At 36.7% G+C, this 27384-nt stretch overlaps 1 protein-coding gene across 5 annotated transcripts in view; it reads left to right on the forward strand.

The window, feature by feature from the left end:
• LOC134527290 (DENN domain-containing protein Crag) overlaps positions 1–27384 on the forward strand; it is a 771918-nt gene that overhangs the window by 361640 nt on the left and 382894 nt on the right. For all 5 annotated transcript variants that reach the window (XM_063359835.1, XM_063359836.1, XM_063359843.1 and 2 more), the window contains 2 exons: positions 12606–12751; positions 14527–14652. In XM_063359835.1, the coding sequence (XP_063215905.1) occupies positions 12606–12751; positions 14527–14652 (272 nt within the window). The remainder of the gene's footprint in view (positions 1–12605; positions 12752–14526; positions 14653–27384) is intronic.

Here is a 27384-nt window from a genome sequence, read left to right on the forward strand (position 1 = left end):
CTACATTTTTATAAGCGGTACACCGCGGCGACGCGGATGAACAGATAAAGGTTATTACTTTTAAAAAGTCTTTAAAAGAAAATTTACATGTCAGACAACTTCGTATTTCCGTTAATTAAATAAGTAAGTGGTAATGTCCGAATAAATATTATATATATACTTTAAAATAAATCATTTGGTATGGAAAAGATACCTACACAAAGTGCTCGGAATCTAATACCGTGACCAAAAACAACATGCAACCTTTACACGAGAGTTTTTTTTTATCCAAATTGTGACGCCCTAAAATTTGGGTGCGACGATTATGCGATAAAACAGGGTAATGTGACTCATCAGATAGTTCAATTAAAACAGTTAAAACAATTTGTAGTGCAGTTCAGAGAGTCATAACTTGTAAGTTGACCTACTTGTTCATATGCTACATACAATTTTTTAACTACATAACTGTTTTCAAATACATGGTTATGAAAACACAAACAATTTCTATTTTACAAAAAAAAAAAAAAAAATATTAAATATACTGATTGATATTATAAATTACTCAAAGTCCTACTCTATTGTTGTATTTTGTTATGTTCCAAAGCCAATTTATCAACCTTACTGCAGCAGGTTAAAATAGCAACTATCTTCTAGATAAAATTATGTTTTACTATAATCCAATTGGCATCCCATAACAAAACTTTCAGCATTCATAGTCAGTATGTTGTTCTTTAACATATATTTTTTTTTCATAATTTTTAAAGTACAGTTTTTTAAAAACCAGTATATACAATTTTTCAAAAAGTTATACAATTTCTTTTAAGGTCGTTATGCTGTATATCAAATTAAAGCCCAGAAAATTAGTTAACAATGAGCCTGCTTTCATTGTTCCAGCTTTATTATAACTAATCTATAAAGAAATAAAAAATTTTCTCACAAGCAAAAAACCCCACATTTTGGCCATTATGGAAATTGTACAACTGAAAAACCAGAAGAGATAAAAAAAATAAAATTTTCTCTAAGTTAGTATTTACTAGGGCTACCACAGTACCAAATTTCAGACAAATCTTAGAAGGTTGAGTGGGGACATTGGTTGATTTGACATGGAATGGCCCTGGCTAGAAATTTGGGAAAAATTAGAAAATTCACTAAAACAAATTTAACTTATTAAATTATTATTTCATATAGTGCTTGGTTCAATCATTTATCAGTACAAAAAAGTTAATTTTAGGTAAAAAAAAAGTATTTAATTAAAATTACTAAGAAGTGACAGTTTCAATAAATAAAATCACCAAAAAAAATTCCAAATAAAAATTATTATGTTATTTCTATCCTACTATAACAATAAAAAAAATTAGTTTGATTTCTCGATTTATACAGTCTTCATAGAGTATGAAGCTAGTCCTTTGCATGTCTGGACATGTCTTTTCAGAGTAGTTACACATGACAGTTGTTTACCACATTTTTCACACAGTACAGAGTTCTTGATTTTGGTTTAAAGAACAGTAATATATTTCATAATGCCTTTCATGTTTTATGCATACAATACACTATTATCGACATCATTGCCAGTGGGATCTCTGGAGCTATCAGCAATGTTGCCATTGGGGTCTGCACTGTTGATGGTAGGCCTTCTATTCAGGTCATCGTTAATGATGATAATGTTTCCATAGATATCTAAAGAATTCTCAGATACTAGAGTAATATGTGAGATGAGTCAAACGAGTTGATCTGCACTACACCAAAGCTAGAGGTGGACAGAGAGTAGTATTGTCCAGTCCTCACTTATATACTCGCAGCAACTGGTATAAGGCTACAAGACTCCGATTGCTCCAACTTATCCAATGCTTAAATCGCTCCAATCGCTCCAACGCTCAAATTGCTACAATGTTTTAAGTGCTCCAAGTGCTCCATTGCTTTAAGTGCTCCAAGTGCTCCAATGCTTTAAGTGCTTCAATGCTCCAACTGCTCCAATTGCTCCAATTGCTCCAATTGCTCCAATTGCTCCAATTGCTCCAAGTGCTCCAACTGCATTTGGCTCCAACTGAAGTAAATTTAATTTTGATAGAACTTGCCTTGATTGTTGGAATGTCTTTATTATTACTCTTCATTTTGTGAGTCATATTTGATTATTTTTACTTCTTTAAGTTATATGTTGTATTTTGAGAACTGTCTTAAAAATAAGATTTTGTGAAATAAAACAATCACGTTGGAGAGGTGCAAATAGTTTCCTGCCCTAAGTGAAGCCATCAGTAGTGTTACGACCTATGTGGGGAGAACTTGGTTCATAAGGGATACCCCAGTGAAGTTTTATTACAGTTTTATTAATTACTAATATTTTCATTACTAATAAATAATTGTACCTAAAATGTCAGATCACCAATAATCGGCACTTAAAAATGTTTGTTTGGAAGTGACTCAATGCCTGTCAAGTTCTACAGTTTGCAATCCGCACTGGAGCTAGGCTCAACAGTGGTTTGCCTCTAACCTCGTGCCTGTCCACATGCACATTTTTGCGCAACTCTGTTGCACTCTCTTGATCCCATTGCTCTGTGTCCTACCACTCTCGGGGGGGCGGGGGGTGGGAAGGGGGGGTGTCTCTCACCCTCTTCGCTGATGTCGCACTTCCCTTCACTTGCGGAACTCCCATGGAGGCCGGCATTGCTGCTTAAATACCTTTGGCGACCTTCTCGAACCGACGAGAGTGGCTGTGATGAGTTGCATCATCCTGGGCTGACCCAACGCCCCAAACATTGAGAAAGGCTGTGTTTATTCACGCCACTCCATGCGTTCGTAACAGTCTTCTCAGACGATCGATCAGTATGTTAAGATCTTCAAATTATGTGTAATCAATCTCTTCTGCTTCTGTCATCTTCCTTTGTTGTTTATTATAAATATTTGTAAGATCACCATTGTCTCAGTGAGCACCGTAAGCTTTATATGAATAATTAATTTTATTTTATAATGTTTTGGTTTCATGGATTCATTACAGTCTTCGATCTTGCCAGATTTAGGTGTTTCATCACAGTCTTCATTGTGTCAGCCTCAGATGTTTCATCACAGTCTTCGATCTTGTCAGCTTCAGGTTGTTCTCTGTTGTTCAAAATTTAATGGTGGTGACTAGAATTTGGTGTAAATATCTTTCGATCCCATAAAGATGCTACATTCTTCATAAGATTTCAATTTTAATTCATTAGCAAGATCTGAAATAGTATTTTTAGCAATAGAATTTCTACATTCCTCGTCATCATTATAGTCATCTAATATTTTCCATCATTCCACTTTCTTGGTGTTGTAGACCCATCCTTGTTATCTTTAGTCAGCTTAGTTGTACAGGTTTTGTGATGTTTATTCAAGAAATATTCTCGACTAAAGGATTTATGACATTGACTGCAACTGAATGGTTTTATGGAGGACCCAAAATACACTCTCTCCTTTCATTATGTTAAGTATGTTTGCTCAAGATAAACTTCTTGCAGCAGTATCTACAGCGGTGTCCTTTCGATAATGTTACAGGCATCGAACCAGGATTCATATCAGCTTCTGCGAATACTGCCAGATGCATACTGAGATTTTTAATTAGAAACATATAACTTAAATATGAATTTGAGTAATCATCAGCGAGAGATAATTTTCAATTTTAAAGACTCATGGCCAAGTAGTTCTGCTTCCAACAACAGATGTCGCCACATGTTGTGAAGAGGTAAATATTTTTTTAATTTTCATGTGGGATGCGGGATGCTCACTCACGACCGCAAGAGAATGAGGAATTCGTTTGCATGTGTGTGCGTGAAGTTCACGCATCACAGAAGTGAAACTTCTTGCTCATTAGATACAGATAAATTATTTACATTCTCAATCACACTATTCACATAAAAATGAATTTAATTGCTCAAAACAATAATTATTTTCCATACAAATAAATAAATTGTATATACTTTAAATAAAATAAATATGGTAGCATCAATTGTTGGTCATTATGAAAACTGAGGAGACAAACACAAGCAGTGTTACGAGAATTCCGTAGCATCACTGCTGTGTCATTTCTGCCTCTCCCCTGCCGTCTCCCCTTCCGGTTTATACTAGCTAGTGATGAGCACCATCAATTAAAAACTATTAACTAAATCGATAGTACGAAACTGTCGTTAGTCGTCACTAATTTGAAAATCATTTGATTAAATTATTCGTAATAGTCGTATTCGTTTGTTCCCAGCCAATCGGTGTGTTGTATTTGTTGGTGATCAGTAGTAACTAAATTTAATCGTTCACTTTTAGCTATATTTTCATGATTATACTTTTTGATGTTGCTATCTCACAAATCCATGTATCATTTGTAGGTAAATTTTAAAAATAAAATGGTTGGTTGAATAATATTTAAAAAAATACTTTCTCCAGTACCAATTTCGCATTCACGGTTAGAAGTTCACAGTTTTTTCAGCTAACTTAGGCAGTTATACTAGCACAAAGAATTATTTTCTAAAAAAAAAAAAATTAAAAAATTTTGTTTTTCACTTCTTGGCATATTTTAAAATCATTATTCAAAAGGGAATTTTTATACTTAAAGTAGTTTATCAGTATTTGATCATTTTTACAAGTAGTTAGGTCAAGTAAAAAAAAATTGCATATCATCATAAAATTGGTAGTTAGGTTAGCTACATTAAAAATACTGTTCAAATTTGTGAATGGTAGGTTGGGTTAGCTACATAAAACTACTGTAAAACTGTGTAAATGACTGGGTAGCTACATATTAAGACAGTAATTCCTACCTCATTTTCAAAAGATTTTGCAGTATTTTTACTGTAGCTAACCTAACCTAATAAACTATCCACACTGTTTTAAAGTATTTAAGATGTCTCTAACCTAACTTAACTAACAATCCACACTATTTTAAAGTATTTTTAATGTACATATCTAATTTAACCTAACCGACCATTCTTACAATATCACAGTAATTGTAATGTGTAACCTAACCTTACCACTCATTAAAATGTAAACAATTGGTAAAAAAAAAAAAACCTTGAATTATGTACTGATACCCCTTCTTAGATAATGATTCCAAAACATGCCATGAAGTAAATAAAAAAAAAATTGTAATTTTTCTTTTAATTTTTCCAGAAAAGTCTCTTATTTAGAATTTTTGCTTGGTAGCTACGATATTATGACAATGAACACTAAGAAACAAACTTTAGACAAGCTGATTTACTTAAAGTGGATGTGAAATGGTTAGGTTGGGTTAAAGTTGGCATTAAAATACACAAGAATGAATTATTTACGAAGTGAACTAAATGTTCCTAATAAATGGTTTATTAGTATCACATTTCCTATTGCACTGTTTTAGATTCACCTGCAAGGCAAGTTTTATATTTTAAGTTTAATTTTCTATGCAAGTCATGTCTTAAGATGTAATCCGATAATTACATTTTTCGAGATTATGTTCGTAAGTAGGTTTTAAGCACTGCAATTATGGTGGTTATAATTTTTTATTAACAATATTTTTTGTATTACTTTCAGCTCTCAATATTTTATTTGTAGAATTGATTGAAAAGATCTTTGATCATTAGACTAATTTTAACCAATATTATTATTATTATTTTAGTCCACGCCCTTATCATGATATATACGGTACTCTGTCATTTTCCTTATGTAAACACAGAGCCGGTAATTATGGTTTCAAAATCGGTATTTAAAAAAAATCATCTTTGCAGCTTAAAAAGTAATTGGAACAGTTTTCAGTTGTTCAGACACATTCAATCGTCACTAATAACACCGTAGCAGCTTGCAGCGAATAAAAAGTTATTCAATTAGAAATATCAAATAATTATTCGATAGTACGGTATGAATAATGATTGATTATTCAATAGTAGAAATTAGTCGATAGTGCCCAACACTATAACTAGCATCTAGCACACTACGCTACGTACCTATTCTCCCTCCTTGCCTACTTCCCATTCGACCGCTTGTGTATGCGTAGAAGTGGTGTTGCCACGGACGCACTCTCCTCTACGGGTTCCCCAACCATGTACCTAACTATTCCCCTCATGTGATCAGAATTTCCGTAACTCGAAAATTGTAGACCCAACAGTGAAGAATTTTCACTTCAAAAACCAGTCAGAATTTTATTTGCACTGTTTGCGTGATCTTATTTTTAGCAGTGTTGAGTTAACTTTCCTCTTTGGGCTATTGTTAATAGCAATGAATGTGAAGGCAGTTATCATGTGTCTACCACAAAAGGTTTTCATGGTATTTATTTCCCATACTTTTAATTGCAACAATTCAGGACGAACACTGCAGCTATGGCTCCGCAAAATGTGCTTATATTGCTGCATCCATCCTTGATTTATGTAAACTTTCCTTTGTTAGGTCTGAGAAAATCAATCCTCTGAGAATTGGTGTATTGAAGTGTGTGCCACCAATTAGTATTTTTGGCACAATTCTAAATTTGAATTTTTGAAAAATTCTGTTGCCCGTCATTCTTTTGCTGCAAGAACTTAAACTTTTTCGGCCTCCTGTACACTCCCATTAAATCTTTGTCAGACCTGTCTCCCCATTTTTTCCCAGCATAAATATAATTTTGCCTACCATCTAATGACCCAGCAAGTGCTATCATCTTATCCCAGCCTTTGGTGCACGTCCGTCGCCTGTAATTCTCCTCCGAGCCGTGACAATAAGTGCTATGTCCTGCAAGCTATTAGAGCAGCTAGGTTCTGAGAGCCAGCCTTACGCGAGCGATTTCAGGCACAAGCATGGGTTATTTTTCTCAAGCCCTCGACACATCGCCGGCCATTGCCGAGAGAATTTCCCACTGGCAGCAGCACATTTTCCCATCCCCCCCCCCCCCCTTACAGCCTTTCCAGGGAATCAGGCCCAGTGCAATAGCCGGGCAACAACCCCGAGCCAATCTCAAGGCCATAACACCGGGCTCCGAATGTATCGCAGCTGCACACTCGTGGCAGAGTTGCGAGTTATTTCCCTTGCGTGTTTGAACGCCCGCTAAATGCCTGCCCCCTGGTGCCTCATGCAACAAACAGTGCCCCGTAGTTCATTTCCAAGCCACCAGAGCGCTGCACTAGTCCCCTCCATATGAGTTGATCTCTCCTTGTTTCGGACACCCCTCAGTAGGTCGTGCTGACATTGGCCAGTACCACCAACTTCGAGGTATCGAAGTTAGTATTTCTCTACCACTCCCTCAGAAATCTTCGGAACCTTTCGGTCCAGAAGCCGAAGGCTCCCCCCTTTCTTTTTATTGACTTTGTCTTTTAATTATGAGTCGCTGCCGCCCCAAACTTACTTCGCGCCACGACAGCAGCCTGACCACACTGCATCGTCGGTGAGCCGCATATCAAGACTTCACTCCGATCCTTGTTTAAAGATGTAATCAGCTAGGCAAGGGAGGTGATCCTTACTACTTAAGTAATTAGTAATTAGACAGTCTGCGTACCTCATAGAAGTAGTCATGCTTCGTTAATAATACTTCATAATATTATCTATATTTTGAATCATGGAAACGTCCACGTAAACCACGTGTTCGCGAGCTCCGCACCCTGGCTGACGCTAGAAGCCATCTCCCTGTATGGTGAGTTTTTGACAACCATTATTCCCCGACCACAATCATTTTTGTTAGTAGGCATTTTCTGCGTATTTTGCTAACTGTCTGTGATCATGTTCTGATCATGTTTGATTTGGACTTGTTCACAGACAGGGTTCAAGGGCCGGATGCGGACCTAAGAACACCACCCTCGAGTCCTTCCTCCAGCAATCAGGACGACTAAGACGCCCTGACGGCTCATTAGCAGCTCAACTTCGGCCAGCGAACGTCAAACCGCCAGTCCTTCAGTTTTTTTTATATCTTCAGGATAACATTAAATCACGATGTTGAAGAGATCTAAACACCAAAAATTTTTCTCTCTGGACTTAAATCGCTCTAAGCGTACTGGGATTGTAAAAACTTAAACAGTTTATTGTTTCTGATTCTATTTTAATTATGTCCAATGATTAATGGTAATTTTCTAATGAGGGCCGGCCCATTCTTTAGATAATGTAATTTTAAATCCATGCTAATATAATTTAATAATTTTAATATATTTGTCAATTAATTTATCAAGTTTATTATTCTATGTGAAAGTAATCAAAAGTTAAATAAACATATCTAGACAAAATCATTATTTTGCCTTTTAAAACTAAAATATCCACCAGTTACACAAATCATCAAGAGAGAGTGAAGTATAACCAGTGCTACTTATATATTCCTCAAACGTAGCACAAGTTTCCCTGCATGCTAGTTTTATGAAAGGACAGTAACTGAGACGAAAGAATAACTTGCCACCAAGGGGTAAAAAAATTAAATACAAGGATTTGATGTTTGAAAGGGGGAGGGAGAGTAGTGGGTGACTACCACCTTTCCAAATGACAGAGAAAAACTGCATGGTAACACAGCGACATATTGTTTGCGTCTCAATAAGCCTAGACACAGTACACAAAGACTTCTCTTGTGTTTAGAATTCTACTGAAAACAGATATATGGTGGGACCCAAAATTGAAAGCTGCCCTTAAACAGGATTCAATTATCCGGGCATCGGTTTGTTCTAATTAACAGGGATGATTGGGCGTTTACTATAGTTTGATTTGTCACGTCTAAGACTGGAGGCTCTACTGCAGAATAAAACCAACAAATTATTTTTAAGTGGAAGAAACTAAACTAGCGTATGGTGCTGTCGTGTGAAAATGCCCTGAAATGACATGCCAAGAATTTTAAAGGACTCATTTCGCACTCAAGGAAGACAGAAGGATTTGAGAATTGGTAAGGTATTTAATAATTTTGCTTTTTTACTTGTAGTAGTGTAGTATTTAGGTAATAAATATTATTTGTACAGAAGGTGTTATTTTATTTCTTGAACCTTTGACATTAGCTTTTATAGTAAAACGTTAAATAGAAATAATATTTTAATAAATATTTTAAACCAAAGATAAACTTTTTTTTGCATCAAAAAAGGATTGAAGCAAGCACTGAAATCGGTTGAAGCAATCAAAAAATGATTGTTTTAATGATTTTTGGAATTTTTTTCCAAATTTCTAGGGTTAAAATGACAGATTTTTAGTATGGTGGCTAAGATGGCAGACAAGATGGTAGATTACATGATGGTCTGATGAGAAAATATAATTAAAGATGGTGGCAGGGCACTCTAGCAGATGATGTGTACACTATAATGTCACTAGTGGTCCTAGTATCAAGTATTGAAAACAAAGATGGTGGCTTGCCCACCAATAGGTGGTGCTATATTATTCCTTCATATTAAAAAATATATAAGTCCGAACATTTTTTATTTTTATACACACCATTTTTAATTCTGATTCTGGTATAATCTACAGGCACTCTTTTTGCTGATGACCTTAAAATCCAAAGGAATATATTATCTTATCATGATTGCTATTTACTCCAATGTAATAGCTCCACGGTTGCTAACTGGTGTAGCTTAAATTTGGTTAATCAAAACTAGGGTAAAACTACCATATAAAATTCTTTAGAAAAGTCCACCCAATCATTTTAAAATATAATCTTGAAAATATTCCTATCTCAAAGTCTCAAGTTAAATATCTAGTTATCTTACTTGATTCCAAGCTATTTTTCCATCTACATACCTATTGAATCACTTTTGAGTCACTCAAACAGAATACTTGGTCTTAATCAAATTTATTTGATATCATACTACAGCTGATGATTCCATTCTATCCCCATATACTGCTCTGATCAGGTCTTAACTTGAATATGAGTAAAAACATCTGGAACAACCTCACTAATACTGATATTAACAAATCCAACACAATTGGAACTAAATTATTGAAATTCATGTCTCATAAATTAAATAAACCTATTGATACAGATTTATTTTCTCATCTAGGTGCTCTTGCAGAAAGAAGAAATATTTTAAATGCAATATTCATGCATGATTGCTATAATTTCAATATCAACTGTCCTTATATTTTTCAAACTGCCGCCATCATAATTCCCTCATTTAATAGTTGCAAACCTCCACTATTATGTAAATCAAGCAAAAACAATGATACCATTATCCATTTCAACAAGTATGAAAGTCTCTTACTACAAACCAGTGACAACCCTGTTTTTTTTTAAAAAATATTATTTTCTGTCATCACATAAACATCATGTATATGTTATGCTTTAACCCAATTAATCACTTAAAATTGTGATTTCCTTAAGTTACTCAGATATACTCTTATGCTATGATTAACAATATTATTTCAATTATGTTCAACAAATTTAATATACTTAAATTTGTTCATCTTTTGCTCGTTAAATCCTTAATTAAATTAATTACGTTTATCATGGTACTGTTTGTATCGGTCTTTTTTTTCCTGTATGTAATTTTTTGTAATTTATGTATTTCTGTAAAACTAATCTGGTTTTTGCTTGTAATTAGTTTATTGTATCTGTATGTATTGTTGTTATCACTGATAGTGTGTAGTGCTCTCGTCCTCGTATGTTGGTCATATGCAGTTGTCGAGCCTGCTAACTGCTATGATGATGATGAGGGTGGGGTGTTCTTTATAATTTTAGTAATGACTTTGTATTTGTCCTTATATGTTGTGCCCACCACTAAAGTCTCACAACTGTTCGTGGGCATGTAAAAAAAAACTAATAAATGGTATGAATCACCTTGTTTCCAATGTATTTTTTATAAAAAAATAAATGTAATATGTCTAAGTCTTATACAACACTGGTAAGTAATGGAACTTCGACCTGACTGTGATGCTGACGCACTCTAGGAACAAAAGCAGAAACAAAATGGCAAACATTACGTCATACAAGGTAGCGACCTCAAGCAAAAAAAAAAAAGCAAATTGGGGGACAGTAAAAAAATTCAGCATGTTAGCCTCCAGCAGACAAAAACAAAATGGCGACCTCCAGCAGAAAAGTTAAGATGGCAGCTGTGATACAATCCAAGATGGCGGAAGTGATGTCATAATTTAAAATGGCGGAAAGTATTAGTAAACAAAAGGGGAGAATCCAAGATTGGGGGCCGGTTCAAGGTCACCAAAAATGGCTGCTGGGGTCAAATTCAAAGGTTATGGTCATCCAAGGTGCCCACCATGACATCACAATCCGAGATGGCGGAAAACACAACACCACGGCCATGAATCAGGGCTCAGACCGGCTAAGTGATGATACTTTTATTTTTCCCATATTAAAGCTTCTGTACATATGATTAGTGGCATACAAGAAAGGTCCGGTAAAATGAACTTCAAGTGACGTGTTAGTTACTCAGCGTTCAATCTGTGATACTATCTGCTGGTACAACTTCGGAGCGATGACTGACGTACAGTACAACAGGTTTGACTTAACCTACATGGAGAGAGTTGGTCAGGTGGCCCAACCAAGCAACCATTAGAAACAAAGCTCTTATAAAAAATGGTTTTCTCAGCCAATCTTAGAGCTTGGTAAACTACTTTGAAAGTTCTATAATAGTTTTTCCTTAACTGCTTAATTAATTCTAATTGGCTGGCCAAATTAGGTTCCACTGAACATTCTACTACAGTTGATTAATGTGATATTCCATGCACACCTACTGTTTTCTCACACTAATACAGTTATAAAAACTTCCAGAAATTCAAATAGAATACCTCAAATATAGACATGAATTAATGCAAATGAATTGTTAAACATATATAGCAGAATGTCTACAATGTAACAATGTACTAAAAAAATCACTTTATTTACTGTAAATAATTATTTAAAACCTAAATGTTGTTGTAAAACATGTTACATTTACATACAACAAACATTTTTCCTGAACACCAAAAGAATAATGATATACGAGATTAATACTCTGAGAAAATCATATCACAAAAGAACAGAGTGCCTTGCATTGAAACTAATGATTCTCTCAATACCATACTCTTATGCAATTTCTAATTCAATGCTAAACAGAAAGACTATTGTAATGGCAACCAAATTTTTCATAGAAAATATAGTTTAGTAAATTGTTTTAATCATGTTCAAAAGTATTGAAATTACTGTTTGTGAAGATGTCATACCTGAACAGTAGACTTGAAATCAATTAAACTTATTCATGTATATGGTTTGAGTTCCATTTTGGGTAAATATTCAACTCTAACTAGAAGATTGAGTACTCACAAACCTTATGTATCAGTAAAAAGAAAAATTGTTGGCTATTTGGGCTACATGTCAACCCAGGGTAGTTACATTTACCATATGCTTACTTACTCCTAACTAGCTCACGTTGCACTACAGACAAATATAACTTATTAAAATAATAGCTGAAAGTAAACATTTTGCTAGTCGGGAATGAAGTAGTTGTGCATGGGGTTGAGATGCAGGATTTAATACTGCCCAAGAAGGTATGACATTGTAACAAATGCTTGTTATTTGTAAATCAGTAAATTATTTTTACTCTAACGATAAACTTGCTGCCTAGAAAATCACTTAAATTCTATTAAAACTATGAAAGAAACAGATTTTGCTTTGTTATGAAGACACCCTTAGCTAGTATGTATCGCAGACTACGTGCTCTTGTCAGTGTGGTAGTTGACGGGAGAGAAAATATATCCAGTTATTTTATGTAATGGTTGTGTATAATTGGTTTTTCCAGGTTTTCTTCGGTCAAGAGAAAAAGCTCACAACAAGTTTTTCTCACTAGTGATGAAAACGCAGATGTTTATTCGCTTCATTGAGGAGCGCTCGTTTGTATCGAACATGGACGCAGACTTGGTCTTCTTTGACGACTGCACGGAGAAGGTGGGTTGTGAGGGCTTGATGTCAGATGGTTGCTCACATGTGTGGTGGCAAGTACCTGCTATTGTTGTATGTCGTCAGCTGTCCTTGAGTCTCTATGTATGGTCGGCAGTTTTTGTTTTGATTAGTTGCTTTTTAATTGTAATTTGTATTTAGTGCTATGTATCTCGTAAGTATCAGAACTCTCTTTTGAAATAGTAAAATGGAAACTATTCTAGAATTGTATTCCTAAACCATAAGTGTATTTCAGAAGCATCAGTTTTGGTAATACATGATGGTGTATTGTGACATCTTGATTTGGACGGCTGCTTCTCAGTTTGATCTTGCCTTAACACCCTGGGTTAGCTTGATTATGTCTTGGGCTTTCATATGGTGCTGACTTAACACTCTCTGCTGTTCCTACTAAGTACACTACTATTTTAAAACTGGATCTAATAAAAATTTAGTTGTTGAGCAAAAGCCACACTTACACACATAATAAATCCTTTATGTTATTTTGTAAAATGTAATTTTCTTATAGAGTGTTTGTTATGTTATTCTTGAAGTAAATTGTGTTAAAATTAGTGGCATTTACAGTAGCAATCAATTACTCTTATAAAGCTGTTTTCCTTTTCACTTTTCAGCAAAAAAAATTTTTATTAATTTTTTACTGAATTATACATATTATTCAACCACATTTTCTGACATTGAAATTTTATTACTTCTGTAGTAAAACTTGTTGATTGTTTCTTGGATAGCTTAAATTTTTTTAAATTAAACACTTGTTTTATCCCCTGAGAGTGAGAATAGTTATCAACATACTTTTAAATTGGATTAATCAAAAAATGTTGAATAATGTTATTTCAGTCTTGAGTCCCTTAAAACTTTTGCTGTCTAGCTAACTCCCAAATGTGGAAGTATTTAAAATCCTTTTGTGTAACAAAATAAGTATTGCCAACAGCTGGCCAGCCAAGCCGTGCTGCAGTGATAGTGCAGGATCTTGTGCCTGGGGTGGTTGCAAGAATGACAAAGAAATATCCTTTCAACCCTTCTTATCAGAAAGTTGAAGGTCATCCGTGTCATAACCATTACTCTTCCTTCTTATGTATGTGAATTTGGTGTTTCTGATAGAAAATAAAAAATATGGGTTATGGAATGAGAACATAAGTTAGTGGTTATAATTATTATTAGCTGTGATAATTACTGGATGTCTACAAAGCATGAAAGTTATAAAAAGTAACAAAACTTAATTACTGGTCACAAGGGTCATGAAATAGTTCTGAAATAGACAGTCAGTGCTGGAACTCATGGTTCTAATTACATCAGTCTTCTGCTAGATTGTCATTTTTGTTTTTTTGATGCCGCATCTCAGTTTATAGTCGCACATTGAATGCAAGCAGCTGGGTTACCCACGTATATGCTGTGGAAACTATCCCTGAAGAGGTTTGAGCTTTATAACTTTAAAATTGGCACATTCCTGCCAATAGTTGATGTATTGTGTATTATCTATAGCTTTGCTTGTTTTACAAAAAATGACCTTGTGATATTAAACTGTCAGAAGAAAATTTTATTAAAAGGTCTTGGAAGTCCTGTAATTTATTTTCCAGGCATTTGTAGTACATACTATAATGCTGGTTTATGCGTATAATAATAATAATAATAATAATAATAATAATAATAGAATTATGTCAGTGTCCTGTTTGAATATAACAATATAACAGTGCTGAAGAAGAACTGGTAGGAATGTAGAAGACACGACGGTGGTGTGGAAGCATGTTGGCAGGACTGTGTGTGTGCAGGTTGATGGTGAGGAGGGCGAGTGTCGACTACTGGATATGGACGAGTCCCACCAGAGTGAGCGCACCGTGTTCATAGCGCCCCCGGAGCCAGTGGGCCTGCCTCTCGGCACTGTCTACTCCTACCAGGTGGGCGCTCGTGCTGCAGCCACTGTCGCTATCTCCCGTCGTGTAGTCACTTGTACATATCCCTGCCAGGCTGTACAACTGTCCCAGAGCATTCCATCTTACACATACGTCCTGGTAGCTACCAATATATGGGTGAACAAACTATTTTTGATCAAGTACAGGACATGTTGCGGAACTGTATAATCGAGCCCAGCGGGAGTTAGTACCATTTTGAAATTATGTTGGTAGAAAGAAAACATGGGACCCTACACTTCTGCGTTAACGTCAAACCAATCAACAAGGCCGCAGTAAACACCCACCCTGAAACTGTTGAATATTGTTGATATGTTAGCAGGATGGGAAAGGCCATAAACTATTCATTCATAGATTTCAAATTGGATTATTGGTAGGCCGATATGTTCTAAAATAGCATTTAGGACACCTGATGGTCAGTGATTGCAGTTTTGTGTGATTGCATTTGGGTTGTAAGGTGCACCAGCTACCTACCAAAACATGATGACATGCATGCCTGGGGATTATGCTGGCAAGTTTGCTGCTGCGAAACTTGACGACATTATAATCTGATCACAGACATGACCCTACCATGCACAAATCCTTACACTGATCTTGGAGCGGTTAGGTTTCATGTTCTATCATGCAACCCAGAAAAATGCCACCCGGGCACAACAGAATTAGATTTTCTGGGTCTTTGTGAATGCAGAGAGAAACCATCTGACGGATGAAAAACTTGTGTTGATCGTTAACAAACTGCAGCGGTTCATTGGGCTAGCCGACTGGCTATGGGCATTTATCCCAGAGTTTTCTGTCAAAACCTGACCTCACCACAAATTGAACAGCTGGCACCTAAAAACAACCGTATTGGCGAACCATGGAGATAGGTGATGAGTTTGAAGAGTTGAAGTTGAGGTACCAGCAATACCACCTGTTGGCCTCACTATAACCGGTGCTACAAATAATCATGCAAACAGACGCATGTAGGGAAGGAATAGGAGCGATCTTACTTCAGCTGAGAGACGTGGGTGAACAGCGCATAATTGAGTATTCGAGCACAAAGTTAGAGACGTGGAAACATGCTATAGTGCCAACAAGCAGGAATGTCTTGACGTAGTGTAAGCCTTGAGGAGGTACCGGCTGCACTTACAGGGACAGCATTTCATCTTGAGGACTGATGATCAGTGATTAAAATGGCTGGCTACTATGCAGGGATGTAGATTGCTGTTAAAAGTTATGCAAGCTCCTGAATGTACTATCATACACGTTACTGGTAATCAAAATGAGTTGGCTGATGTGATGTCACTTCATCTGAGTGACACAATATAGGTCTTGGGTAACAGGATATGGGACAAACTACTCCCATCAACTAGTGGCACCTACCCCGAACACACACACCCTCAGCCAAAGAGAGCGTCAATATGTGATATAGGCCTGGGATGATGGGAGATGGGTCAAACTACTCCCACCCACTAGTGGCACACCAAACCCAAACACACACACACACACCCTTAGCCATGAGAGAGAGTTATGACGCAGTATAGGTCCGGGATGATGGGGGATGGGACAAACTCCTCCCACCCACTTGTGGCACACCAACCATGAACACACACACCTTCAGCCAAGAGAGACCTTTATGCGCACACAATGAAGAAAGAAATTTCCCTACTCTGCCTCCACGAGTAGAACCCACTGATGAGCACACGGTATAAATTGTGTGGCACTGCAGTGATGCAGATTATGAGGTTTATGGTGTACTTGATGGACTGTTACGAGTGTGCTCTGCAGGCATCCAACAGCCTTGGCATTAATTCGTGCCCACAAAAATCAGGCGCTAGGTATTTATGATGTTAAACATAAACTGACTCGACTTGATGTAGGCTTTTGGACATACGCCATTGCTTAGCACATGTATGTATGTAGAAGAAAACTACAAAAAAAACAAACTAAGCAAAAAATTGCTGTTGTCAGGATTTAACGCCACACAAAACTCCACAACAGGAATATGGTCAACAAACAAAGAAAAACAAAGAAAAATGGACTAACAGAACGAAAAAACCCCCACAAATGATGACAGCACAAAAATACCGAACCCAAAAAATTCAGCACAACAGTTGAAACGAGACAAAAACACAGCAAGACGAAACAAACACAATAGTTTTCCTAAAACAAAAAAACAAAAGAGAAACAAAAAAAAAAACCACAAATGGTGCACAGCCAATGGGGAGTCAGCTTGTCTACCATTGGCTGAACAAGTTGTAGTCCATTTTCTTATAAATACCCTCATTTTTCCAGCCCCTTCTCAGTCACACCTGTGTTTCCTTACCATGTGCGTCTCTGCCTCAGGACGGGAGCAGATAGCAGTTCCCGAAACGATGCTTGTTTCTGTTTTAGAAAACTGTTGTGTTTGTTTCGTCTTTTCATTTGGTCGTGTAATTGTCTCTTTTGACTGTTGTGCTGAATTTTTTTCTTTTTTTGGGTTCAACTTTTTTGTGCTGTCATCATTTGTGGAGGTTTTTTTTTCATTTCTCTTTTGTTTTTTTGTTTTTGGAAAACCATTGCGTTTGTTTCGTCTAGCTGTGTTTTTGTCTCGTTTCAACTGTTGTGCTGAATTTTTTGGGTTCAGTATTTTTGTGCTGTCATCATTTGTGGGGGTTTTTTCGTTCTGTTAGTCCATTTTTCTTTGTTTTTCTTTGTTTGTTGACCATATTCCTGTTGTGGAGTATTGTGTGGTGTTAAATCCTGACAACAGCAATTCTTTGCTTAGTTTGTGTTTTTTGTCATTTGTGTTTTTTATTGTAGTTTTCTTCTACGGACATACATGTGCTAAGCAATGGCGTATGTCCAAAAGCCTACATAAAGTCATGCACTCCCATTGCACAAATCTTTCAAAGATAATAAACTGACTTGTGGGCCCCTCCGGCGCAGACCTGCCTGAAAATATTGTGTGTGATCTCTTCCAGTAGGCTGGAAAAATTCGATACGTGAGTGATGTTGTGCGAGCATGTTGGCACTGTCAATGACACTACGCGGAGGCGGGACGTGTGAGAACAACAGGTACCTCTGATGCATACGGAATTGTTTTACCCTGTTGCGTTCAACTTTATGGGACCTTACCCTGATCATTTGGGAGGGGGGGGGGGGGGTGAGATTCTACTTGTGATGGATGGTTTCACATGCTGGACTAAGACCTTTCCTTGGAAAAATTGCAGTACAGGCACCATTGCGTGCGCTTTGAACACTGTTTTCTTTCTGCAATGGGGCTACCCATGCGTAGGGGTATGCACTTTTCGTGTTTATTTGTTCACAGAATTCGAGGTTATTTTTCTGGAAAATCGGTGTTATTTTTCTCTGAAAGGGAGGTTATTTTGACTACCAAAATGGATAACAGTAATACCAATTTCATATCTCAAGTGTCATGAAAATTGTTTTAACACTTAATACACACCAAATACTAACTACTTAATATTAAAAAAAGATGACATTAAAAAGGTATAATTGAAATTGAATGTCCAGTATTTGGAGAAGTATGAAGTCATTTCTCAATTCTTATTTAAATACTTATTGTAGCAGGTTTCGGCATTTTTGTCAACAAAAATAATTACGGTAAATTGACGCATTTTTGTTAAAAATATTTATTACTTCGGATAAGTATGTAGGCCTATGCCACGTAAGTATTACAGCACAACTACCACGCCACGCACGTTCAATTCATACTGTTTACAAGTTTGTCGTATTCAACCACGTGCGGGCACGGCCGTAAACAGCTTTGTTTAGTTGTGACTTCGTGTGAGTGTGCGTGAACGTGGATGCGCGCGTAGCTTACCGGCTGCCAGCTGCACTGCTGCTGCTGATTGCATCATTGTGTGAGCTCAGCGAGTAACGACGTGTTGTGTAGCTACTGCGTATTTGTGTGATGTTTTGTGTACAAGTGTATCAAACTATACTCACGTCTTTGCTTACATCGTTGAAGTTATTCAAAACATTCAATTTCGCCTCTATACATATTTACACCGTTTTTCTTACCATAAATACTAAAAACATCGTCACATGTTCGCGTGTGAGAGGAAGCAGCGCATCGTACTCTAGTTGAATTATGGCGGCCGTGTTGATTTACTAATTCTGCACCAGGTTAGGCCTACGTTACGGACTTCGTCAGAAGCAAGTTTTTTAGCATAGTTTAATCAAATAGTTATGGATATCGGGTTTATTTGTTTTCAAACGTTAAGATTCGCGTAAAAATAGTATCCTATAATGTGGATATCGGGTTTATTCGTTTTAAACTGTTAAAATTCACGTAATAATGATTTTATTGCTAATTCGTGATTATTCGCTTTAAAATGTCAAAATTCGCGTAAAAAATCGTTTTATCGCAAATGTGAATTTTGCATACCCCTACCCATGCGTCATTTTGACAGAGAATGTGTCACAATTTTTGTGGCAAAAAAGGTCAGATATATGTGAGACCTGGCACGTCACGGCTCACACCACACCGGTGAACCACTCCCAAGCTAATCTTACAGAAAGATGCAACCAGGAAATAATGGCACAGTCGAGGCTCCAACTGGTGGAAGACCGCACCTAATAGGACGGGCACATTCCGCAAATACGTACTCCCTATGACGCCGCGAGAACGCAGCTACCAGTTTATCACCTGCCACTCTCGTACAGGGACGTAACCTACCCTTACACAAGGAATATCATATACAATAAGGATGCGCGGAGGATGAAAGAGCGGGCATGGAACATCGCAGTGGCTTGGCACAAACAAGTGGTTTATCAAGCACAACACGTGCCCACCTCAACACGGCTACCACCTGCACTGATAACTGGCCAGATGGTGTACGTGCATCAGCATCCGCTTTTGTCCGGAAACAGGAACTTTGTGCAGGGCTAACACCTTACTAGATTGGATCTATATCGGTGTTACGTGTACCGGAACCTACAGCAGTAGTAGTAAAAGTACCAAGTGAACGAGCAATGAAGTATCACCGTGATACGATGAGAATTGTGTGTGAACAAAGAGAAGTAGGTACAGGGCGGGAAGCAAATCAGCGACTCCCGCGGATGTGGCGTGGGAATGCAGTAACATCAGCACCGGCGGGTGCATGGAAACAGAGTTCCATGGTTTTGCCGAAATGGAGGCGGGGTTGCCTGTTCAAATCCCACTCAGCACACTACAGCCGAGATGCTTTTTCAATGGTACAGACGAGAATGAATCTTTCCGAGGCTTCACGGAACTGACCGAGCTAGAGGCTACAATACTTATAGGCTGACAACCTACCCAACTAATAGTCTGGGAACCCAAGAGGAGGTGGAAGTGAACGAATTGCTTTACGGCAAGTTTCCCTTGTGGCCTCGTGATAACTTATTAATGACACTACATTGTGTACTGATTGAGAATCCACCGGAGGACATGGTGGAAGATCATTCGGCAGACAGACAGCGGAAGGATGCTTGGGTGCCGTAGCTGAAATATAACTTTTGCCGCAAGAACACCAATATGGTGAGCCCCAAGAGAAGTTAACATTGAATCCTGTGCATTTGTAAACCTGCCCACCGGACTGATCGATATTCGGGGGCTGTGCCTTTGAGCTCAATATGTCTCCTCTTCAATCTCCTTCTTTTGAGGCTCATTATTTCCGCTCTGTTGGCATGGTAAACATAGTGTGTGCCACAAGTGTATTTGAATTGCACCTCACTGGCACGGAAGAGGGATTGAGCAAAAGTGTTTAGACTCAGTGCCACGAGACCTTAAATAACTTAAAATAATATTGTAATTTGTTGTTTTTGACGTCAGTGTTTTGTTTCTTTCCATTAGATCCTAAATTGGGTTTGCAATGAGGCTACATCGCGAACATTTCTGAATGGATGCCGAAGGTTCTTAAAGCAGAACACTTTTTGACATTAATTGTTAACTGGCTATATCATTAAGGGTAATTTTTATATATTTGCACATATATTAATTTTCATGAATTTTTATGTATTAATTTTCAGATTCAAATGGCCCTAATTTGAATACTTGCAACTGTAATCACAAGGGGGCGCTAGTCAGTCACCATTGTCCAGCATCCAGCCTGTTAATCATCACCTAATGAGAAAGGTAGCATGTGCACGGGCAGACGTCATTTGCCATCACAGACTAAATAATTATATTTCTGTATTAAAATTATTCAAATAGTTATTTTATTTATCTCTGGGGTCTGTCTCGGCCAGCTAGCTACTGTACTTAATTATTTCTACTCATTTAGGGATATTTGAAATCAATGTGTAAGAAGTGTCAGCCACAAGGTACGCAGCACACGGACAACCGATGCACACACTAGGAAAGTGGAGATATGTGATTTTAGATTTTTTTCTGAAAATAGTAGGATACATCTTATAAAATTATACAAGAAATAAAAATGATACAACTATTTACAGTATCTGAGACAAGGAACATAATTTTAAGTAAAACATTACATTCTTACACTGCCACTAATGATAAAACCAAAAAAATATGATTACATTTTATGATTCTTACTTACGTGAGATATTTTAAATATAGTTATTGTTTTCAATATTTGTTTTACGAAACCTTTCTTAAAAAGCTTACTATTGAAACCATTAAAATATCTATACATACACCCGGAATTACATTGTATATTCTTAAAAGAATCCCTTTCGGGACAGCCTACAGGCGTAGGTAGATTTCGAAGTACGTACCTATTTATTTTGGAAATATTTTTAAAACGCACGGACAAAAAACATTTTGTCCTTTACACTGAATAACCACAACTGAACTTGGTATAGCTGAATCATAGCGTAGTCAGACCTGCTCGTGCATCTCTTCCCCCTCGTGTAGCTAACTGTATGCCACGACACATCTGTTGTTTATCGAGTTGAAGCAGACTTTGTGGCGTCATGCCTGAGTTATTTTTTGCCTCAAATTTACAGACGTACTATTCAAGACTGGGCAGTAAAATTAACATCATGCTAAATTAATTCGCGCAATTTAAAGACCTGCTATGTGAGTTATTGGTGTATGTGATTTTTGCGGAAAGATTGGGCTTATAAAAGGGTTTTGGTTAAAAAAAAAAATTAACGTGGTAAGGAATATTGCAGGAAATGCTGTAAATATGGAGGCCAACAAAAAATGTTCTGTATATGGGGCATTTGGACACTTGCGTCACAATTTAAAAAAAGAATGGATAGAAGTTGTTTATGGATACTTTAGAAAGGTTGGACATCTGCGATGTAGGTGTTAAATGAAGGCGAGGAGTAAGAAAGCTCATTTCAGCAACAAACACAGTCTAGCTGAAACTAGTGTGTCACGGGTTGTGTATCAGAGGGATGTCAAGGCACTAATAGATACGGGGGCAAGTTGTGTTTTGTAAGTCAGGAATTTTTAGCTGATTGATTAAGGAGAGGAAAGAATTAAAACATCACATTAAGGTTGAAAATTTTTTTGAAGTACAAATGGCAGACGGTAAGATACAGACAGTTAGAACCATAATTTGAATGCATTTTAAAATTGGAACCTTTTTTGCGCACTATGCCCGAGCACGACTCGGGTTTACATGAATCACTGAGCACACTACGCCCGAGCGCCGCTCGATTTTAATTTCACAATGCATTTCAGCGGGAATTATACACTACCGAACGAGCAGTGCTCGTCTCTTGTTTACATCCAACTTCCACGAAGTTACGAAAAAATCCGCTAGATGGTGTTTATTGCCAGGTAATGGAGATGACCACATTTTTCTGACTGCGCCACTCGAGGGGATTCCCCGCTCGAGTGTTTATTCTTGCGACGCACAGTTTGAAATGGCGCGTCGGAAGCGCTTGTCAGATTATGACGAGATTACTTGGAATTCAGGCTCAGAATTAGAAGAAAGTGACAGTGATACGGAAAAATATGATGATTCAGAGTATTTACCGGACACAGGTAAGTGGCTGTAGAAATTTTACTGTAAAGTTTTACTATTACACTTCATTCCGTATTTTTCGGCATATAAAGTACTGCTGAGTACAAATGATGTAATGTTTGTGAGCTAGATTGTGTTTCTTATCGCGTAGATATTTATGGGAAGGCTAAAAGACTGGCACTTGCTGCTATTATTCGGCTTTATACGAATTGGTTATTCTGTAGGAAAAGTAATATGGGGAAAACGTAATGTTATATTTTTCCTTGTTTATTGTTATACATACTTTTTTATTGCCTCTTTATATAATATTACCGAGCAGTGCTGTATAAACGTACTGACTGATTTTTTTTAGGTTGACTGTAAAAAATAACATTCGAATTGGGTGTTTCAATATTGAAATTTTCCCCAAGTAAAAACACTAGCTAAAGTAATAATTGTTTCTTATATTATCCAACATTTTTAGCGGAATATTTCATATTTCTACAGTGAATTGCTGCTCTAAACAAGAACCTTAGATGCGGATTTTGAAATCAATAATCTTATTCACTGAAAAATTATTTATTTACAAAAAAAAAAATATGTTTATATTGCTTTTAGGTGATGACAGCAATGATGACGATATTTCTGACACTTTAGTCGATGAAATATCACATGACACGCCTTCCACTTCCGCTAAAAAAAGACAGTCACAGCCAAGTAGTAAAAAAAAACCTCCGCTCAGCCAAGGCATGACTTTGATTGGCGTGAAGATGATAATCAACCAGCGCTGCCAGTATTTGAGGAAAACTGTGGTGTCTTAGCTGATCTCACCAGTGACTGTACAGTGTTGGAATGTTTCTCTCTTTTCTTTGATGACAATTTGTTCAAACTCATAAAGAAAGAGACAAATCGTTATGCTGCAACTACAATTGGTGCACTCAGACGTCAGAAAAAGTTGAAACCACATTCAATGTGGAATAAGTGGGTTCCTGTGAAGCTTCACGAAATAAAGTGTTTTTTCGCGATTGTTTTTCACTTGTGTTTGTTGAAAAAGCCGAACATAAGTGATTACTGGAGCACCAACCCGGTCCTTCACTCATCTTTTGCAGGCAAGCTCATGAGCAGAGACCGATTTATTTCTATACGGAGTATGCTGCACCTGAACGACAACAACCAGTATGCTCCAAAAAATGACCCCAATCACGACCCTGTGTTCAAAATTAGGCCAATACTAGATTTTTTCAACAAGCAAAGTAAAGCATCATTGTCTCCAGACAAAGAACTTACAGTTGATGAGGGGATGTGTCCATTTCGAGGAAGGATTGGATTCAGAGTGTACATAAAAAATAAACCACACAAATATGGACTGAAACTGTACATACTGGCTGAAGCAAAATCTGGTTATGTCTTGAACACAGAGCTGTATTCTGGAGCAGCTGCAGGAAACAGCAATGCGGTTGAGCCTCTCATTTACAGATTGTGTAATAATTATTTGGGAAAGGGATATGTTATATACATGGACAGATTTTACACGAGTCCTTCTCTCTTGAGGAAGCTCCGGCACGATGATACTTTGGGTGTTGGGACCGTAATGAAGAACAGGAAAGGACTATGTAAGCAGTTAGTGAACACACCCTTGAAGAAAGGAGAGTTTTATTTTCGACGTTCCGAAGAACGCTTTTTTCTTAAGTGGAAGGATAAACGTGATGTATTCATGTTATCTTCATTATACAAGAATGGTGCCACTGTACTTCAAACCAAAGCAAAAGGAGGTCATGTGTTGAAAGCAAAGCCAAACGTTGTAGTTGACTACAATCTCTATAAATGTGGGGTGGATCGTGGAGATCAGCTGCAGGGTTATTACCCATTTGCACGACGCACTCTAAAATGGTGGAAGAAACTATTTTTTCACTACCTCATCATGTCAGCGGCCAATGCTTATCTTGTTTACAAAAGACTACAGGCACAAAACAGTCACTTACATTTTGCTGACTTTAAAAGGACCGTAGCAAGTTCTCTAGCAGATTGTGCTACAGTGAAGAGAGAGAGTTCATTGCCAGGGCCTTCTTGTGCATCAAGACTCACCTCAAAGCACTTTCCTTCAAAGATTCCTGCAACGGAGAAGAAGGAACGGCCTACTAGAGTGTGCAAGGTGTGTGCCGACACAAGCAAGAAAAACACAGGCAAAAAAGTACGGAAAGAAACAAGATGGATGTGCTCATCTTGCAGTGTAGCATTATGCCTTCCTGAGTGTTTCAGGAAGTATCACTCTTCAAGAGACTATTCTGTGTAAAAGATGTTGCATCCAACAGAAAATAATATTTTCCTAAGTAAAATAACAGGTATCTAATGAACCGAAATTTTCATTACTGTAATATTGTTTTTATAAATGTTCATATTATTGATAACTTGCTACATTATTATTTATTTTATTATGTATAATCACTACTGAAATGTGTAAATTTGCTATACAATACCGGTAATTGAAAAGTAATGTCACAACTGAAATTCGCAACTTAATTTTTTTTTTTTTTTTACTAGAATGAAATTTTTCATAACTGATCATTGTATTGATGTTTTGATATTATTTTTTTTATTTGGTATAGTACGATTGAAATTCTGTAAATATACATTATTGTTTTGAAAAACTTTGTACAAAAAATAATCTGCAACTTCTGTTTTCTTTAGTATGACATTTTGCAGAAAGGTTTGTTGTATATTTCTATTATTTTTGTACCATTATGCTATTTTCATTTTGATTACTTATTATAAAAGTACCGACATTTTTTAACATGTTATTACTATTTTGAAAACTTATTTCAAAATATGATGCGTAATGTTAGTTATCTTTATTATATGGAACCTTGTTTATCAACCATTGTTTTGATAATTTGATAATTTTTATTTTATAATTATAAAATTATTTTCTATAATAGCAATATAATTTTGTATGTTAGTTCTTCAAATTCGAGAGCTGCCAAGAAAATAAATAGTGTCCATAGATTTATTTACTGTAATCACATTCACTTCATTGATTACCTATATTGCTAAATTGTGCTATTTTACTGTATTCTCAATTTTATATAATAGTGATGTATAAGTTTCTTTCTTATTAGCTATACAAGTGCTAATATGTTGTAAATATACTTCATAAATTTGAAAACTAATAAAAAATATATATACATAAACTTATATCATATTTTCAAATAATGCAACAACTATTTCACCTATAAAACTTTTTTATTTTCTTGAAAACATGTTATTATTATAAAATTATTTTCAGTAATATATAAATTTAAACACTTTAAGTAAATATTTTTATAAAAAAGTAAACGTTTCAAAAAACAAAAAAAAAAATCATACAAATTATTTAAAGTACCTCTAATTTTAAAAATAATATCACCAATTAACCTTAAAAGGTACAGTATACAGGTACTTTTGGTTAAAATGTGGCTTCAGTGTGCTAAGTGTTAATGGAACATAAATTTTTGCCATGTGCGTGTATATTGTAAAAACTGCAAGTTAAAATTTTTTTTTATCCTAAAAATGAAATAAGGTTAAAAAAAAGGGGCAGGAGTGACAAGGTGTTTGTGGTAGAATAGAAGGGGAAAAGAAGCATTTGAGTGTTGAACAGGTAAACCAAATTGAGGAACTTAGTTATGACTATCGGATGTTATAAATACTAAAGTAGGGAAATGTAATTTTATGCCATACAAAATTGAAGTAACTGATGATACCCTAGATAGATGTGTATCTTATCAGTAGGGCCTGGAATTTTTCGTGATCGCGAATTTTGCGAAAATTCGCATGAAAACGCGAAAAGTAAGTACATTCGCGAAAACCACAACATTTCTATATTACACTGCGAATATATCCCCGAAAAGTACCATTACATTAGAATCCCGCCGATGCGACCCCCCTCTGATGCGTCCATTCCGTTTATATGACAGTTTTTTGAGAAACGGTGAAAATTTTGAGCAGAGAAAGTCGAAAATCTGCTCAAAAACAAGTCTGTTACACTTTGTTGGGCGCTATGTGTTCATGTTTATCTTGGCGAGAGCTGAATTGTAAGCAGGCAGGCATACAAAAGACGGCTAAAAATAGATACCACCCCTCTAGACTGTCCACGCGGCAGTGTCTAGCCGAGCTCGACGCGTCCACTATCGCACGAAAAGCCCTCTCAGCTGTCATGTTATCTTACCCGCCCGCACGAATCTCGTCCGGCCAGGCTGGCGGTAGCGGCGGCTTGACGTCATACGTGACGTGACGCGACGCTTACCTCTCCCATCCCCTGCTAATTCTTCAAAGCTCATCCCTCCCAGAGCCACAAACCATGTAAAAACACCCCTCCCCCTCCCCCTTTTCCAGCTAACATTTCAACACATTCCCTCCCTTATTTCAACCTTCTGCGTGAGAAACTGTCAGCATCCTCCTTCCCTCCCACACCGCCTGCGACAAAAGCCAAGTTGTATAGTCCATTCTCGGTAAAATAAATATTTTTATGGGCTTGTACGACTGTCCTTCGCCGTTAATAAATACTTTATAAGTTTAAGTTATTATGATACAATTTGTTTATTAGTCACACAGCAGTTTCTGCTGAAAAATCACTAATACCTCGAATTTTTTTGAATAGAAAAATTTAGCAGGGCCGTAAATATATTTATTTTACTGCATAGTTACTTTTCCATCAGAATTCCAATGTGTTTTTTCTTTATTTTTTTTTTACGCTGTGAAGGGACGTGGAAAAGATAATTGCTTGAGCTGTCAAAATAAACATCGCTGACAGCAAGGGCGGGTAGCGCATCCTGTCAGTCTGTCGCTGTGATTATCTACTCCAAAAACATGTCACCTCATT

The sequence above is a fragment of the Bacillus rossius genome, chromosome 1, assembly GCF_032445375.1.
Source record: "Bacillus rossius redtenbacheri isolate Brsri chromosome 1, Brsri_v3, whole genome shotgun sequence".
Classification (NCBI taxonomy): domain Eukaryota; kingdom Metazoa; phylum Arthropoda; class Insecta; order Phasmatodea; family Bacillidae; genus Bacillus; species Bacillus rossius.